Source organism: Podarcis vaucheri, assembly GCF_965113315.1.
Source record: "Podarcis vaucheri genome assembly, chromosome: 2".
Lineage (NCBI taxonomy): Eukaryota > Metazoa > Chordata > Lepidosauria > Squamata > Lacertidae > Podarcis > Podarcis vaucheri.
In genome coordinates this window covers 41,366,637-41,382,847 of record NC_138760.1, presented here as the reverse complement: position 1 = coordinate 41,382,847, position 16,211 = coordinate 41,366,637, and the positions used below count along the sequence as shown (strand labels likewise).

The following is a 16,211-nucleotide window of genomic DNA, read 5'->3' as shown; positions in this document are numbered from 1 at the left end:
TAATATCCATGTATTATGTTGCCTTTATTGTTTCCCTTCCTTTCTCTTCAACTTCTGTGTTTTTATAGTATACCCAAGTCTGAAAGCCATCTGTACTCATGACCAGAATTGACATAATTTGCAATTGTATTTGTTCCCTAAGCATTTAGTTTTTAAGCTATAAACAGCCTTGGGTGGCTACAAGTTTAACCAGCAGAATAGCAGGGAACAGCCCTATGTAAACCTTCTCTGCTGGCTGCTTTCCCACCCAAAAAAGCACTCCCTTCCAGCTGTTCTTTCAACTTGTGGGAAAGGCTGAGCCAGACAGGGGAATGACTAAGCCGCCCCTTCCTCTCTGCTTTCAATTCACAACCTCCTAGTGCTGAATTTTATCTTATTTTTAAGACAAATAGAGAAAGATGCACATCACTAAATGTAATGTCTAGTTTTGGTCCTTATACTCATGCAACTCAAAACTGTGCCTGAATATCTACTGTATTTCATAATAGCTGTTTCTGCTTGAACATCTGCCTTCAGATTTGATTTATTTTGACTTTGACCTGTAAGGGTATCATTTGAAGACTTCATCATCATCTTTGAAATTTTAAGCCTATACAAGTTTTAGTTTAGTGGACAAGTCTTCCACGTTCATCAGAAGTTGCTATGTCACTCTTGAGCTTCAGTAAAGATTTCCTTTTTCCTGTACATTACAGCTGTGAAGTCATAATCCAGTTACAAGCAGCTGTCCTGTTAACAAGAAAGTGAATATCATAAATCTCATATGGGGTGTCATTTGTGATGAGAAAATAGGCTGACCCATCACTAAACCCAGAAGCAGGCGATATATATATAAATAAAAATAGAGGCCCTATATAGTGAATGTTCTTTGTCACATCTTTATCTGAGCTTCCTCAAACACCAGGCTATTGACTGTACTAACTGGCTTCTAAAGTAGCAGAAACAAGCGCTGCATCTGAAGATGCCTAGCTTATATTGAAGTGACTGGCACTGCCTGGTGGAAGTCATGTAGCAACAACACTAACTGGAGTATAGTTGTGTTGGTAATTTACATTTAACAGGCCTCCCAGTTATAGATTGAGCTGCTTCACTCCCTATCTTCAAGGATGACTATGAATCAGTTTTGTCCTTAGAAGTTCTGTACGTTTGGGTGTATTTTTCAGCTATGTTGGATTTGTCGGCTGGAAAAAATAATTGTTTGTCTCCGTTACGCCATCTATGTAGATTTTACATAGAAGTTAGACACATAAGAATAAGAGATTACAGTCAGCAGTAGACATTTGCATGTATGTACAAAGCTCTCTGCCTTTTGTTACCTACATGTACTGTAATACCGTTCTTCACAACCCAGGCTGTAAATCATAAGGCCAGTGAACTTAGTGTATCTCCCTTTCCTGCCTGGTGGCATCCCTTTGGAATTTAAGGGAATTCAAAATAGCCATTATTTGTGGTCCTTTGCCTCATATTTGTGGGAGCCTTGAAAAACCATCAAAGATTGGGGGGGGGGAGCGTTTGAAAGGATGCATGCACCACTACATTTGCCTTGGCCCTTTTCTCCCTAGATTCCAAGATGGAACTGGTGCCAGATTTTTCCAGCTTATTCACCCACCCAGCTGCACTGAATGACCCTTTTGCATTCTATGAGTACAGCTAGACATGATCTATGATTAGCTCTCTAGCTCCTTTTTAACAGTTTAATGGCAACTGTGGAGTGTGCAGTGGAAATAACTGAGCTACTGAGGTACTGGTGTGGGGTTTCTATCATTTCCTGGCAGAAAGGAAAGGGGGTTTCCTTTTCCTTCCACCATTTTCACAATTATAACTCATTTCCAAGATTCTGTTTCTATCATCATGAAGACATACAGGTACTATATGGCAGCAAATCCACTTCAGTGGATGAGTGAGGGGCAATTTTCATTAGGTGTTAGCTCCTTGCTTTCCCCCAGTACCAGCATCCTAATTGGATTCATGACAGATAAACACCCTGGACCCGCTCTTAAACTGTTAAAAACAACAACACAACAACAACCCAGAAACATCTAATTTGATTCTGAGATTATTTCACTGCTGAGCATTACTTTGGTTGAGGGATCAAACACCACAAGGCAGAGGGGGAAATGAGGGGGGAGAGATGGTAATGAGAGTGTAGACTTGTGGAGTGGGGGAGAGGAATCATAAGTTGTAGGGGGAAAATGGAAATTTGGATACTAAGAGATCTGTACAGGGGGAAGAAGAGTTCTATAGGAAGCATAGAAAAAATAGGGGAGTAATGGCAGAAACACCTATGGATAGAGAAGCAGAAAAATACAGGATTTGAAGAAAGAATAAAGTATGTTGTTTCCCAGTATAGAAAGAAAAGTGGTTAACAGAGAATGGGTTAAAGAAAATGCAGCATTAAAATTTTCAAGAAAGATGAGTTTCAGTTATTAACCATATGATGTAATACTCTTGCATTAGTAAAAATATAAAAGTAGCCTTCAGTTTGACTGAACTCCAAACTATGATTAGAAGTTGTACAGCCCTGTTTTAATGCATACCTTAATGCAGAAGCTATTCATCCCATAGGCAAAGCTGTTTTCATACTGTAAAGTAGAAATTGATGTTGTAAAATATTATGGAAACCAGAAAAACTTACGGAAAATATCTATTTTGTATAATTCTGTGAACATTTATACATGTGGACTCCTCAATAATGAAGTGGCCAGGTTCATGGTTCAGAAATCACATTTCAGTCCTTCACCACCCCACCCCAAAAGAGTTATGATTCCCTTTTCTGTTTTAGAGCTTCCTCTAACCACAGTTTGCCATCAAAATTAGGCAAATTAGTACTAACCTCCAAGCATCATTTGACCCACAGTTTAAAGTGGATTTACAAACTGAATTGTCTCCGACCAATCTTTTGAAAGGAAAAGTGTGGGTAATAGAAGGACAGTAGATTGTTCTGGATGGGGAAACCAAGGTGATGAAAAGAGCAGGATATATTTGTACTGCACAGACTGTGAACAGTGAAGCCTTTTGTAGATGACAAGATTTTTCTAACATTTGAAGCATTCCTAAAACTCTCAGGGCTCAGCATCAGAATGCACATATAGAATAACATGGAAACTTGTTTTGTTTATGTGTTGCTTCTTGGTTATTCTATTGCACAATGAAAAATTATCTGCATTTTTGGAATGCAAATTTAATTTTAGTATGGTTGACATAATTCCTGTGAGTTTGCAACTAGCTGAGGCACCCTGATGCCTATTTATCAGCACATCTTTGTATGCATACTTACTACCATAATTTTATCTATCTTATACATGCTGCCTGGATGTTCAGGTTCTCTGTTAGTAATACAAAAATACCCTGTACATTCAGTATTGAGTGTTGTTCTTTCAGCAGCTGGCATGAGCACAGCTGTGAATGCATTGCCAGAGATGTCTTCTTACAGTCATTAATGACTGTGCCTTCTGCTAGAGGTTGCGGACAAATCTTCATCCACAGCTGTTTCTGTATTACAGCTATTTGCCCTCAATGCTTATTGAATGTTCTGTCATGCCTTTTTGTCATGATCATTGACAGTTCCACTTTACCTCCATCAAATCTAGGTCACCGTTCTTAGATTCATACCTTTTCCAGTTCTCTCATTGTATATGAGGATAGAGGGCATCATACCTGCAATCTTCACACCAAAATAGATTGTCTGTGTTTGGACATAATGTTAAACCACAGCAAAATGTTATTAAAATGTGCCTCAATTCCCCTTGGCCTTGGGCCTCTTCCCCCTGTGATGCAAGCACAAGGAGATCATTTGAAAACTAGACTGTGGTTAGACTTAACTATGGTTAGTGAAAATAGGCCAGCTTCATAAATTATGGTTCAAAGTTGGCTTATTGTCACTAACCATAGTTAAGATGCACTGGTTTGGACATGGTAATTCCTCCTCACAGCCATTTTGGAAGAGAAGTGGATAGAATGCAAACCCACAGAATGATTGGGCTTGTTCTCATATTGCTAAATTATGCTTTAGTTACTCTGAACCTACCCAGTGTCTTCAGTGCAAGATCTCTCTTCTCAGGCTTTTACTCTTTCACTGGTGTATTTTTACCACAGTATCTGCATTGCTGCAACTTTGACTTACTTCAGCTGTAATGCCAAACCATGCTTTTTCATTAAATGAATGAGCCTCAGGCTGACTTATTATTTCCTTTCCTCAGATGTTTCAGTTCTTTCCCACACTTCCTGGTTCTTAGCAAACACAGAACTAGAAACCATCATTTGATCTTGGTTTCTAGTTCTGGTTTGGAGGCAAACCATCCTGAAATGGCTTTGCTGAGAACTAGGAAGTATGGGAAGAAATAAAAATACATGAGGGAATGAATGAATGCACAAGCGTGTGAGGTTCATTCATGTGAGCTGAGCCATAGGGTTGTGTTCAGCTAAGTTTACTCATGGCAGACCCACTGAAATCAATGAACATGACTAAGTTAGGTCTAAGTTAAATGGGTCTACTCTGAGTAAAATTTAGGTGTATACCACTTACAATCTTCTTACATGTATTGACTCAATGTAAGCATTCTGCTTCCAAGACTTTTAAAGTAATTTTAGTAATATTTTCCTTTCATAATTTTCCATAGATCCAACTCCCCCCCATGTGCTAAGGCAGGATCACCACCATATATGGCAAACATATAATCTGGTTGATTTGCTGATTTCCTGGAAGCATGGGAGCCATTCAAGTATATATATATGCTCATGGGAACTAAAGCACTGGTTTCATGCAACACTCACTGACTGCTCAACTGACTTCCTTATAGTCTGGGATGATGCAGTCCACATGAGTGTGGGATACGCAAAACATTATGTAGCACCATGCAGTTTCTTTGTGGGTTTTATACTGTTGGTTTTTCACTGGAGCATTGATCCTGGAGCAGAAGTTATCACACAACTTTGTGTTACAATTGGTTTTAGTATGTATAGTTATCTTGTTATGAAATACTTGTACAAGATAACGACCAGCTTTTTTCGAGACTCAGAAAATAACATCAACTTTCCATTTTCTGAATTTATATACATTGGACATTATCTTCTTGTAGGAGTAGCAAATGTAGGTAAAAAGCTCAACTAGGCTCGGAAGAGATCTGCTTCCCCTCTGCCCGCCCCCAAGCCTCACAGACATGCATGCAGGTGGTGTGATAGGATGTTAGACAGAAAGGAGCATCTCTGTACATCTCATGCATGCCAGTCCAGTCTGTCCTCTGCCCAATACAAGATACTTACGCTATGACTACAAGTAACTTGCAAGGCCTGGAGAGAAGGGGCTGAATATGTGAGGTATGCACAGATGTCCCATCACAGTGCCTGCATATTTTTCAGTGTTTGAGCAGGCAGAGAAATAAAAACCAGGGAGCCCTATTAATGTGGGTGCTGCAGCCGCACAGCATATGGATCAGCCCTGTGTTATTACTGAAAATGCTGGGTGCAAGAGCAAGACATATTGCAGCAAACCAGTCACTGAAGAGTGATTCTCTCATTTAAAAACCATTCATATATACATCTAGTCTTCACAACAATATAGCAAGGTACCTCAAACAGAGGATATATTCACACAACACAATCTAACATAGATGAGTTCACCGTGGGACCCTTAAGCCTTTAAGATGAATGGCTGATGTTTGCTCCACCACATCTGAAAACTTGGATAGTCCCTTAATTTATTAGAATAGAGTTGTTGTCCACTTGTATAGTAATGCTAATGTTAGATTGGATTCGATTATTTGGGCTTTCCCCCTTGAGATTCTTCCTTCATATATAAGTTACCTATACCAACAAGATGCCATGTGTGTAAGTCATGTTTAGCCCTTCTGACTATATAAATAACTTCTAAAGTAATTTGTGTGCCTCTGTCTAAGAAGCATTACAAGAGAATTTATAATTTCAGGTGGCTTCTAGCAACTTGACCACCCTATTGGTTTTCAATAGCCTGAATGTGGCAGTTGCACAGTGGCTGCAGAGTACTAGACGTGACACTCAGCTCCCAGGGCAGATCCGTGGAGGCATTTGGTCCTGCAGCTCTGGCCTTGGCCTGTGATGTGACTTATTTTGCTGAGGCTTGTGGGAACATCCCATGCTACAAAGCTGGAGGGGGTGGGATTGGCTGGCGACAGTTGCAGGGATTGTCGAAGGCAAGTGGGGCCGAGATGAGCACATCTGTCTGACCTGCCTTGCACAGAACGATGCTTTTAACTTTCTGACACATGGGTCACCACAACTGATATAGCTGCATTTTCATAAACATTTTTCATCTACGATTCATGTATCCTGGATACGGTGGCAATGAATGTCACCTTCTTGGAAATAACAGTTTAAGGAGAGATAGAATGTATCCTTCTGCATGGGCACAACTACCCTTGTCACCGTGCCACCCTTTTTTGGTACTTAGTTCTGCTGCATCGGATCATGCTTCCTATAACATTTCATTCCTAGACCTCAAAGGCAAGGCTGGGTTAGCATCTTACCTTGCATGGTTTCTGTTTGCACATGACGGTGTTAGAATTGCATATGCTACAGTAGACACCATTCTGCCCATCTTTCTTAGTTGCTTCTTTGCTGGTTCTGCAGGGTCATCCCCAACATCATCTCAGAATGCCACGCTGCCTTCATCGAGTGCCTGGCCACTTAGTGCCTCCGGCTACAGTAGCTCTTTCAGCAGCATTGCATCCGCACCTAGCATTGCAGGTACGACCAATGGTCTTTCTACTTAGAGTCCCTCTTTATCCACAAAGAGAGGAGGTTCTTGAAAGGCTTCTGCTCAATGTGGTAATGATGGTCCTATAGGTGTGCCGCATGTCTTTTGCATACTGTGCTCCTTCAGTCCAGTAACTGTCCTGAGAGTTTGGCAGTGATGAATATGTAACGGGGATGTTTGGCACTGAAAATACTTCAAAATGAGAAACATAAATTAGAGTGCCAATGCCTTGGTGCATATCGGACTAAATTCTGTTCATGAAAACAGGAAAGCTTTTGACCATCATTCAAACTAGCTTATACTGTTGCATCAACAGAAGTTGTGGAATAAAGAGCATAGCTTGTCTGATGTTGTGTTTCTCATTTCCTGGAAATAAGTTGATCAATACAACCAAAGTCTTTCACTTCTCCTTGTTCTCCCTTCCCTTCCCAACTTTGCCTACCCATCTCAGCAAATGTCTTGATGAAGCAGAAAGTGGGCAGTGTGGTCACTGTCAACATATATGTGGCTGAAATTCCATTATTTCTAACACATACCCAGCAATTTTCAAGATGCTGTCAGCAATCTTGCTTTGTTCAGCCACCCTGGGATCAATAGGTGCAAGTGGACTCAATTGGGAAAACAGGGGGCAGCAACAAATTGTGTCCCTATTGCCCATCTCTAAATTCCCAAGTGGCCTTCTTGATCATGCCCTTTTCATATGATGCATCTTATTACAAAATGAACACCTGTGCTTGTATTGTAAAGGTAAGATTTGTTTCCAAACAATAAATAGCTTGCCTTATTCCGGGCCAGCCTAAACTTTTGCCAAATTGAAGCAAAAAGCCCTACTGTCTTGGTCCTGTGACTTCCTCTTTGACCTGGGGAAGGGGGTGAACAAAACAGGCCATAAAAGGTTTTTTGGCAATGCTTAGCCTGGTTTTCTTCCCAGCGCCATAGATAGGAAAAGGTGATGAGCTTGATCCCTTCATGTTGTAGGAGTTCATGGGAAGGCCCAGCTTCTCCTCCTCCTCCTCCTCTCCTCTCTTTTCTCTTCATTTCAAAAGGAATAGGGTCATTTCTGTTCACATGTTTTGTTCCTACCTGGAGACAGGGGCTAGGTCAGCAGCCAGTGCAGCTTTTAATCACAGTGCAGCTTTTAATCATTGTGCCATGCACCCCCACATTGCATATCACACACTAGAAGGGGTGGGGCACAATGCTTTTACTGCGAGAACAGGTGCTTGCTGCTTACTTTTTTCCTGAGCAGTGCTGAGGACTTTGTATATGCAAACTTTCTCAAGTTACCCTTGCCACTGCCACCTAATTTTCTCCCAGAGACGTGGGGCTTCAACCTGCAGATATTGCCAGGCCTACCCTAACTAGAATGAAAATGCCAGCAATGTTGCAGTTATAAATTTATGCATTTTAATTGATTGGCCAAAATAAGACACTTAACATCTAGCAGATAGGTAATTTTTGAGAGCCATGATCAAAATGTTAATATGTTGACATGATACTGTTTTATTTTGGTCTCCAGACTGAAGACTGTGAGGGTATTGGGTTTCCCACTGCTGAAAATGGAAAGGAATGCTGAACTCCTTTTCAGCCAGCAACTGGACAGCCCATGGATCTGATGTTTTTTTACTGTAGCCCAAAACCTCAAAAATATTTTGAACATTTATTTTTCCTGTTTTTGAGTTACATGGTCTTCTTACAGTACTTTGGCCCCCTTGATGTAAACAATATGTAACCTACCACCACAGCTGGATGCAGGCCTAGATAGTCCAAATGATAATTCCAGTAACTGTGAATTTCTTAATGGGCAGTTTAAGCTGAAATCTGTAAGTAATAGGGAAAGCTCAGCTGTTTTTCTTTACTAAGCCCACACTGCCTCAAGTCCTGAGAAACTGGTGTACAGCTGGAATCTTATACTCTATTTCAGATCTCCCCTCTCCACGGGCTTGCTTTGGGAACCATATGGGGCAAACAACACAGAATAGACACCAAAAACGGCTACATGAGCACAGGTCTGCATGAATGTAAATGATCTTGGTGGCTTGTGGAAACTTTTTCTACAGCTCACCAATGTCATTTACATTCATGCAGACCTGTGCTCAGGTAGCCATGCTTTTTGTTTCTTACATTTATGTACCCATTAAGGCTTGCATCCAACCAAGTTCTTCTTTCAGCTCAAGGGCTTTTGTCTGTGTAGTGGAATATCTTCTTCCCATGTGCCGCTGTCCCCAAATCTGTTCTGGGGGTTCCCCCAACCCTCCTGAGCAGATGACAGGCATGGGGACAAGAGAGGGAGAGGAAATCCCATTGCACAGGCAGAAGTCCTGTATTAAAAGGACAGCCTCGGTGGCTACAATCTTAAATCTTCAGCTCTTTAGTTTAAGCAGTAAAGCGTGTATTTTTAAAAGATTACCTATTAACAATTCTTTAAAAGGAAATAAAACAAGTTTACTTACCCTTAATTTTAATTTTTATGCACTGCTCCTTCATGTAGCTTTTCTCCTACTACTATTTTTACTTATCATTTATCTACTTCAACCATTTATATACTGCTTAACAACGTAAGTCTCTGGTGAATTGTGCACTGACCATGTGACATAATGGTAAAACTGTTTTGAAAATGTTTTCTTTTTTAAAAAATGAAGATTCAACATTGAATATTACTTTTAAATCAGACTCATATGGTTTGTAAGACCATTTTTGCAGCATTTAACGTTTTTATCCTTTGAGTTCATCTTGTTGAAAAAATTGTTTCTAGAAGGAGAACCAACTTGACTGCAGGTGAATTCACACACATCACAGCTGTACAATTTGTACACAACATAAGGACTAGGTCCTGGTTCTTTTTTCTCTTTTTTTTTTTAAGGAAGGCCACACAAGTTTGAGGTTCACATTGGGACAAGGCTGTGTGTTTAAGTTAAACTCTCACAGCACAGGGCATACTCCGTGGTAAATGTGTTTAGTACTGCATGTGTGAACCAGCTTCCTCTCTTTATATACATGTGAAAATATTTTAAGGCTGGGAAGTTATCTTGCATTTTTCTTACTGACCTCTAAGTACATCATTTATATGATTGATGCTTAATAATGTGCATTTCTTTCCTTTCGTTGAACACATACCATTCATTTCTGGTAATGATGATTAAAAGGAATCAGAAAGGGATGTGTGATTGTAGGAATAAATGTTGTGCCATGAGGGGTCTTTGTGGAAACATTTCAGATTAATGTAGGAGATAACAAGATGAGGAACTCCCTTCTCTCTTTCGCTCCCTCCTCAGAAAGAAGGAGAGAAAGGTGCTTCTCTCATTTCTGGGATGGCAGTTGAGAGGTCAACTCTCTCCCCTCTGAGAGCCAAAGTAACAGCTGCCAAGGTACAAGAATGCCAATGATAGTGTAGACTCAGTAATACACTATGACTAAAGGATGCAGAAGGAGCAAGATCTGCCTGTCTCTTGCACCTTTCATTCCCATCATCCTTTCCCCACAGATAACAGGAGAGGAAACAGTTAACATATTGTTAAGCAAGAAACAGCCTGATGTGGTCTCTTACTGCTTTCAGGCTATCTAGAAACAGTTGGAGAACACCCAGGGTAATTGCTGGGCAATAACTTAAGATGTCAGCAATTCTCTTCCTCCTGTGGATAGAGAAGGAGGAGGAGGAAGAGGAGAAGGCATGAAATATGGTGACGGGGCAATGGGGCTTGTCAGCAGATCACTTTTGGAACTAGCAGGGGACTTGGTCCACCATAACCTCTAGCATACCCAGAAACAAACATGACAGTTCCTCCAGTTCAAGAAGACGAAAAAAAGACTAATTTTATGTGCTTAGTGATTTAAAACCTGTAAGTAACTTGTTTTATTCAGAAGTCAGATTAATTTCAGATCTTACAGTTTGGACTCTGGAAGCATTCGCTAATGGGACTTTTGTCCAAACCAGGAGGAACAAATGTTTAAAGGCTGTGGATTAATTATGCAGATATATTAGCAAGAGAAGCTCTGCCAGTTATGATCAATGTTTGCTATAGTGCTTATTATGCTGGTGTAAAGATAAAAGAACCCTGGGGATCACTCAGTGTCCCTATACTACATTCTAACAAATACATGAATTGCATTTCTCTGTTGCAGGTAAACTGTCAGACATCAAATCAACGTGGTCCTCTGGCCCAATTTCTCACACACAAGCCTCTCTGTCCCATGAACTGTGGAAGGTGCCCAGAAACACTACTGCTCCTACAAGACCACCTCCAGGCTTAACAAACACCAAGCCATCGTCTACTTGGGGTGCCAGCCCACTGGGTTGGACCAGCTCTTACTCCTCTGGTATTCCTGACTCCTGTCTTTTTTCCTTTCCTTGATTTTTTTTTTTGGGGGGGGCAACGCAACAACTTTTTTGTTCTTATCCCCTCTCTGTGTTCAGATTTTTTAATGTAGCAAATCTGTAGGCCTCAAAGGGTGAGTGGAATGCACTCATTTGCTGGATTATTCCTGAGATGGAAAATTCGTGCAACCAGTCAGACGTGACAGTTCTCCCCAGAAAGTACTTTTCTCAGTAATTTCCTCTGTGGCAGGTGCATTTCTATGTGCTATTAGCAGTTGTGCTTTCAGTAATTCAGGATAAAAGCCATTGAAGACTTACTGGGGAATAAGCTCGGCTGAGGTTCCTCCAAGCCTGCAAACCCCTCTCTCTTCCGTATGAATGATAAGATCCACACTCAGAGAATGAGTTTGCTGTTGGTGTCCATGATTATATCATTTGGTGTATAAGTTCATACCTATTTACCAAATCACTGCAAGTTACTGAAAGTGGTATTGATCCAGCTTTCTCTCTCTGCTCCCCCATATTTTTGTAGAGAAAGTAATGCACAATTGTACTGCATATGCTAAGCAGAATTTTGTAAAACGAGGCATGTTACCCCATAAGGCAAAAACAGGCTACAAGAGAGCCTTGTTGAAACCTCAGACTGTAATGTAAGCAAGGGCTATACAGTTAAAGGCAAGAAGGACTTGGGTTGTTTGTGCTGCAAATGGGACATAACTATCTTAAGCTTCTGGAATTCATGGAAAAGCAGAAATGAGATCAACATTTTGAAGAATGATTGCACCTGTTTTGCCACTGTTTTCCTACAGTCCTAATGGGGGAACCATGTTGATCTCCATGATAAGTGATGCTAGTGCAAAATTAGTTGGAGGATCAGCACAAGTGGCACAGCTTGCTATAGCACAAAACAGCTATATTCGGAGATTTCAAAGATTCAGGCAAGCCATGATTGGGATGAGCAATCAGCTAGGAAGGAAGTGGAGTGGAAAGGGGACAGAAGTCCTGGATACTTGCTGAGTGGAGAGGGATCTTACACTCAAGCCCTACTTGCCAGTTTCCACAGGCATCTGCTTGGGCACTGTGAGAACAGGATGCTGGACTAGATGGGCCCTTGGCCTGATCCAGCAGTCTTTTCTTATGATGGCTTTACTAGATTTGCTTTTTTAAAAAACTGCTAATGAAAATTCTTCAGCTGATACCATCACACCCCAATGTTCCTGCTAAGTGTGGGCCCTTAGTGCAGCACCAGGCAGAATCCTCTGGAAAGCAATGCCAATTATTTGCAAAACTGTGCAAGTTAATTCTGAATGAAGGGAAGATGTGTAACTAAGGCATACATAGCTTCCCATAAGATGCAAAATCCATAAAAAGATTTCTCCCTGTCCTTACCTTATGATCCATTTATTTGGCTACTTCTGTTTCACACACCATACACTGTTTCAGATGGATTTCTTCACGTGTCACAATATTTATTGTTTTACCAGTAAGTGTGGAAATGAAATGCTCCCATCAACCCTTTGAAAAACACACATTATTAGCTTTTTATGAGCGCCACCTGGTGGCCAAATAACAAGGATTCAAATTTCAGCTTCAGTGCAGTAACCCACCTGACTTTGGAAGTCATGTGCCTTTTTAAAATGCTGCCATTTAAATGTCGAAGCAGTGCAGGTTCAGCAATTAACACTGCCTTAGTATAGAGGAAATAATGAACTGGAAATCTAGAGTTGAATTGCTTGCTTTATTGTACATATAATGGGTGCTAGATGTCTGGATCACAGCTGGAAGATACGTTCTTAATCTGTTTCATTCATCCCGTGCCTTACATGGCATTCTGCTCTATGCAAGTACCCTGTCACATCACCTATTCAAATATGATAAGCTGGACTCCTGGGGCCTTAACTCGGCATATCTGAAAATCAGGAGGTGTGGAAGCAGCAATATCCTTTTGAAATTGCCTTCTGAGCATTTGAAACTATTGTCTTTAAACACAATCTTTAAAATCATGATCTGGCCATTTTGTAAAACAAAACTTGACAGATAACAGTGTCAAAGGATAACAACAGAAAAGGCCACAGGTTGCTTATCATGTCATTAAGCTCACCTCATAGCTACTGAAACATAGCATCACTGACTTTAGAGAGACATCAGTTCTGCAGTTTCCAGGGGGGTAACCTGCAGCAAAAAAACAGCAAAGATTCTTGTGGCACCTCAAAGGCTATTATTGCATTAGCTTTTATGGACTAGAGTCCACGTTATCTGATGCATGATGGTGGTATAGGTATTTACAGTACTGTCTCAGGGCCACTACCAAGGAAAAAGAGGTTAGTGGGCATTTGATAAGTCACCTCCTTATTAGGAATCTGTATAGCAGTTGTATTCCTCATGTTTGTGTCCTGCATGTTGTATAGCCTTCATTCAGTAAGTTGGGTTAGGCTCTCCATAATCTTTCCTTTCTTTGTGGTATAGGCTCAGCATGGAGTACTGACAGCTCAGGAAGAACAAGTAGCTGGCTGGTCCTCCGTAACCTCACACCCCAGGTAAGCAAAGTTCCCTGATTAATTCAGAAAATAGCTATGGGCTATTTGAGATATCAGGGAGATAAAATTTGGTATCCCGCTTCTAAATCCTTGTGCTGTATAATTGTCAGTGTTTATGACACTGCATTAGCATAGCCATTGGTGCATCCTGTCCTAAGCACTCAGGGTGCTGTACGTTTTAGGATTAGCTCATTTAACCCTTTGGAAACACACCTAGAACCAAATGCAAATCCTCATTCTTGAGAGCCCAGTGTTTTTATATAGTGCTGCAAAGTTTGCTAAATTTAAAATAGAATCTCCTTACCCAGAAGTGAGCAAACTTCCAAGTTTGTGGGATCTGAGCCCAGATACTTGTTTTCAATAGTAGCACACAGTGCTTTCTCACCAAAATCCAATCCTAGTTTCTTCCCAAATTTTCTTCATTTCAGCAGCCCAATCTGAAAGGAAAGGTGGTTGCTATGGTTCAACCAAAGGGAGTCAGAATTCCTTAGTAATTACTGCAGATCACTCAGATCCTTTTGCCCACCCTATCCTAACCTATTCATTTATTGGTTGAATCCTTGCAAAGTATATCGCATGAAGTAGGTATGAGCAATGAACACAAGCTGCCTTGAAAATACAGAGTTCTTCCTCCTGCTTTTGCAGGTTTCATTGTCAAATGTAAAACAGGGCCATCAGGTAATGCAGAAATGCGATCTTAAAAATAGTGAGGACATCAAATGATTTGATACCCAGAAATATACAAGGTTGTCTTTCAGTAGCATGGCTATTGGTATACGTTACAGAAAGTGTACTATTTCCCCTGATGGCTTTAGGTGGTCTATGGCAGTGTTTCCCAAACGTTTTTGGGCAACGGCACACCTGTTTACCGGAAAAAAATCTCGCGGCACACCACCATTAAAGCCCCGCCCCGTGACGTCAGCGCGCAGCGTCACGCCGGGAGGGACGCACAAAAGTGAATGTTTTTTCCCTTCCCCTTGCCGGGGTGGGAGGAGGCAGCAGAGCGAGGGACTGAGGGACGGCGGCAGCTGAGGCGGCGGCGGCTGTTGTGGTGGTGGCGGCGATAGCGGGCGGAGGAGGAGCCGTCGCCGGGAGTTGCTGCTGCTGCTGTTGCTGCTGCTGCCCGGACATGCCGGCCTCCTCCTCCTCCGCTGTCTCGCACTCCTCCCTTTTGCGCGCGCTGCCCCGCCGCTCGACACCACCACCGCGGAGCCGCCCCCGGCTCGACGCGGATCCTCGCGGCCGCCGCCTCTCACCGCCCGCCTCCCTCCCACGGCACACCAGCTGGTGTCTCACGGCACACTAGTGTGCCGCGGAACACCGGTTGGGAAACACTGGTCTATGGAAGCAGTAAGAGCAGCTATCTGACCTCCTAGTGGTGCAGCTATAAAACATTTGCAAACTTAAACAAGGTCTGGTATGGTTTCAGATTGGATGGGGAACTGTGTGTTGAGATTCCTGTATTGCAGGGGATGATCTTTGGGATCCCTTCAAACTCTACAACTCTGTGACTCTGTATGAGAAACTCACACATCCACTTTTCCATGTAATTACTGAAGAAAGTCGCCGCTCGGTCCCATATGGAAATGCATGGCCACCAGAAATGGGGTTCAGCTCAGCCACCTGCCCATGCAGGAGATACACAACTTTCCTCTTCAGTTGCAGGAGAAACTGTAGTCTTAGTATAGTGAGTCTGCCCGAACTGGAAAAAAATCTTTGCCATCTTTAGATGTGGATGGGCCGTGTCACCCTCCCAACACCAGCATCACTGCTCCTTACCTGGCCAGTGCAGAGTAGGACAGAGCTGTGCAGGTGCATCAGTGGAGCCATTCCAATGTTCCCACTGGTGTGCCTGTGCAGCCCAGACCTGGCCACTGCCCCCCCCCATCCTGGTAAGTGGCAGCAGTGCTGGTGTCAGAAGGGCGGCACCACATCGACCACTCCGGGAAATAATTCACTCTGGGAAATAATCTTAAACAAGTTCCCTGACTCAGAAAATGCATAGCATTAGCAACCAGATCAAATGCTTTACGTTAAGACAAGTCTGATTAAAGTCTTATTTCTCTTTGGGTTAATGGGGTAATTAAGCAATCCTACCAATTAAAGCTTTCAGACTTAATGCACATGACCTCAAAATACTTGGCACAGAGGCTTTACAGAAACAGCTTGAGTGTAGCTATGCTGATATCGGGGAGCAGGCAGAAAGAGAAAGAAGTGGGTGTGAGTTCTCTTGTTGTACTGGATCTCCAGAGAGAATGTAAGTGAGTGCAGTTAAGTTTTGGAGAAAGGCTAGATAAAACCAATGTGATGCAGTTGCTCATGACGCCTCTAAATCAATCTCATTTGTGCTCCTTTTCCAATTAGATTGATGGCTCTACACTGCGTACTCTATGCTTGCAGCACGGTCCTCTTATTACATTCCATCTGAACCTGACTCAAGGGAATGCTGTGGTTCGATACAGTTCCAAGGAAGAAGCAGCGAAGGCCCAGAAATCTCTGCATATGTATGCAATCTATTCAGTATTTGCTGTGACCTCTGTGTCTTAGTTTGGTGTGTCTGTAAGAGCAGAAGCAGAAGAACTGAATAATGACAATTAAGCTGTGAGATTTACATGAGAAGGGCATTAAGTGA

At 42.0% G+C, this 16,211-nt stretch overlaps 1 protein-coding gene and 1 long non-coding RNA gene across 8 annotated transcripts in view; one reads left to right on the top strand and one right to left on the bottom strand.

Annotated features, from left to right (window-relative positions):
- Positions 1-16,211, top strand: part of TNRC6C (trinucleotide repeat containing adaptor 6C) — a 117,693-nt gene that overhangs the window by 97,045 nt on the left and 4,437 nt on the right. For 6 of the 7 annotated variants that reach the window (XM_082202987.1, XM_082202988.1, XM_082202989.1 and 3 more), the window contains 4 exons: positions 6,601-6,717; positions 10,850-11,044; positions 13,509-13,579; positions 15,944-16,083. In XM_082202987.1, coding sequence (XP_082059113.1) covers positions 6,601-6,717; positions 10,850-11,044; positions 13,509-13,579; positions 15,944-16,083 — 523 coding nt within the window. The remainder of the gene's footprint in view (positions 1-6,600; positions 6,718-10,849; positions 11,045-13,508; positions 13,580-15,943; positions 16,084-16,211) is intronic. The other variant, XM_082202985.1, reaches the window with a different exon arrangement.
- Positions 4-10,843, bottom strand: LOC309521999. Its single transcript, XR_014214809.1, has 3 exons — positions 8,465-10,843; positions 2,535-2,579; positions 4-726 (listed from the first exon to the last, which is right to left on the bottom strand). It is a non-coding gene; the product is annotated as an uncharacterized lncRNA (long non-coding RNA).